This window comes from Triticum aestivum, chromosome 5A (assembly GCF_018294505.1).
Source record: "Triticum aestivum cultivar Chinese Spring chromosome 5A, IWGSC CS RefSeq v2.1, whole genome shotgun sequence".
Taxonomy (NCBI): domain Eukaryota; kingdom Viridiplantae; phylum Streptophyta; class Magnoliopsida; order Poales; family Poaceae; genus Triticum; species Triticum aestivum.
This window is the reverse complement of record NC_057806.1, coordinates 521202617-521205099: the sequence shown is the minus strand read 5'-3', so window position 1 is coordinate 521205099 and position 2483 is coordinate 521202617. Positions and strand designations below refer to the sequence as shown.

The 2483-nt window shown below is 54.4% G+C and overlaps 1 protein-coding gene across 1 annotated transcript; it reads right to left on the bottom strand.

Moving 5' to 3' along the window:
• Positions 1-1170: 1170 nt before the first annotated feature.
• LOC123107456 (polyadenylate-binding protein, cytoplasmic and nuclear-like) lies at positions 1171-2257 on the bottom strand. The gene is made up of 3 exons (XM_044529441.1): positions 2127-2257; positions 1874-1966; positions 1171-1787 (listed from the first exon to the last, which is right to left on the bottom strand). Exons 1-3 carry the CDS (start codon positions 2239-2241, stop codon positions 1348-1350), a joined length of 648 nt encoding a protein of 215 aa, XP_044385376.1. The 5' UTR covers positions 2242-2257; the 3' UTR covers positions 1171-1347.
• Between the last annotated feature and the right edge of the window lie 226 nt (positions 2258-2483).

Below are 2483 nucleotides of genomic sequence, written 5' to 3'. Positions count from 1 at the left end.
GCCGCCACCGCCTCGCGGAGCTTCTTTGTTGTCAGCCAGAGCTGGTCGTTGAGCTCGTTAAAGCGTTGCCACACGTGGTTGCCGCCGCTGCGGGAGAGGGCGCCGCGGTTTTGCGCCTGCGTCTGGTGCCACGGCTCGACGGCAGACAGGCTGGAGCTGCCGGCCTCCATGTCTTGTCGGCCGCGCTTGCTCGGTGGTCTCCACGTCTGTGACCTTATCCCGACATGATTTGTGCTTGATAGGGAAAAAACCGACCGGATGCACTTGCCGGAGCTAAGAAAAGAAGATGTCGGAGGAGGAGTAGACTGCGATGGAGGGGCGAAAGCAGCGGTTTGCGGGCCGCCCGTATATTTTTTACGGGCCGATGCAAATATACCGCTTCAGCTAGGTCTAAAAAAACCTAGAAACGCTAAACCGGACGCAAATATAAAGGCCAGTGGCGAGATAGCGCATCTGCTAGAGGGACATATGGATTCACCTTCTCGGTTGACAGCTCTGACTCTTGGGGCGAACTCTCCCGCCTAGCACTAGCAACTGCATCTCCCTCGAAGTTTTGCGCGTCCATGCTCTCTGCAGCACTAGCAGAGATGTCGCAGACCCACTCTCGCCATTAGATTCATCCGTACTTGGCTTTTGGCCACCTCCTCATCAAAGGGTATCGGCAGCGGAACAATTTTGATTCAGGATCATATCAAGGGAGACTGACGATTCAGGATCATATCAGTTTCGATGGCATGTAAACAACAAGACCTTCTGATTGGATGCATTAGGAACTCCATCGCTCGAGATGGCCTAGGTGGCCTCCATGTCTCCCTCTTTGTCAAAACTCTATGCCCGTCAATGAAGAATTCGGTGTGGCCGCGGCCTTGGTCGCGGTGGGAGCCAATGCTTGTGGCCGGCGAAGATTTTTCATCCCAAACCTTCTTTTCGGTGTGGGCGACGGCGCAGTGGTGGTTTCCGGCGGCGGCGGTGGCCAGTGGGGTGGCGGATGGGTCTTGATTACCCATTCCGATGACGGGGGTTGTCATCGGCGGCGACAGCGACGCGTGGGGTGGTGGAGGCGGGAAGGATGTAACCGTGCAGCGGGGGGAAAGAGACGGGACAATTTTGACTTGGCCGCACGGCCGGGGGCCGAGTATATTTATGCGCCGCGGGGGAAGGTTTCGGCGGAGGAGTAAACATTTTAATCCCTCATATCGGATTCGGCTAGGTGTGGTTTAGTGAAGTAAAATATTTTTTTTTACTCCATTACAGTTTTTTTGGGATCGGCTAAAGATGCTCTCGCTGTGTGAAGGAAATTCCACAATACGTTGCACGTACGGAGTAGCTAGGTATTTATCTAATATCTCAGCGTGGATATGCCCAGTCGACTCGGAGCCTGCGGTCGCCGACGAGGTGGCCGTTGAGCTTGTTGATGGCCTCCTCCGCGTTGTCGCGTCTCTGGAACGCGACCCAACCGAAGCCGACGCGGTCGTCGAGACTCAGCCTCGTGAGTTTGCACCCGACGAGCGCTCCGAACCGCCTGAAGAACCAGTTGAGCTCGCGGTCGCCGGGTATCGCGCTCAGCGGCACGTTGGTCACTCGTACGAAGCGCCGCAGCTGGTCAGTCTCAGAGCAGGAGGAGGCCAGCAACAGCGGGTGACTCCCCGGACGGCACCGCTCCGCGCAGGTGCTGAGGCGGATACGCCCGTGGATGTAGTTGTAGGGGCAGAAGTGATCGTTGTCGTGGAGTCTGCCTACTCCGCAGACGCCGCATGTCCTCTTCTCACTGCGGCGGCGCTCATCGTCTGAGAGAAAACACGAGGGATGTCGTCAGTACCCTACACGCTTGGTCGATTGTGGAAGTACGTACACCGGTCATATGCGTACGCACGTTTCTTGTCGTCCTGCTCCTTGGCCGGCGCCGTGCCCTCCTGCCGCCCGTTTCTGCACCCCGTGAGTGCGGCAGAGGGTTTGGGTTGGATGGCTTTTCAGATGTGCACGAACGCGTGTTAGTGTCCGTGTATGGACCATGACGGTAACTAATAAGCAAAACCTACATACATATTCCCTCACAAAAAAATTGCATATTGGTTGTCCAACAAGAGAAGCCCCGCAAAAGAAAAAGAAGAAAGAAACGCACGAACCTTGCGGCGCTGGCGCAGACGACTTCTTGACGATCTTCTTCTTTATCGTAGCCGCTCTGGCCTTTCTCCTCTTCTTCTTCTCGCCGATCTTCCTCCGCTGTCTGCGGCTGGCCATCTCCTCGACTTTCCGGCGGTTGGTTTCTTCTCTAACGTTTCCTTCCTTACTTATTAACCCTGTGGTGTACTTTTAACTGCCAATGAGACTTGGAAGGTTTGGATACCAAATTCGACCGTGACTCGGATCGAATGCTTTTGTTACCTGTCTTAGGCCCTCTTTGATAGCAAAGTATTTTCTAAATATTTTAAGAATACTACAGTTTTTCCAAATATCATAGTTTTATTTACTGTGACCTGTTT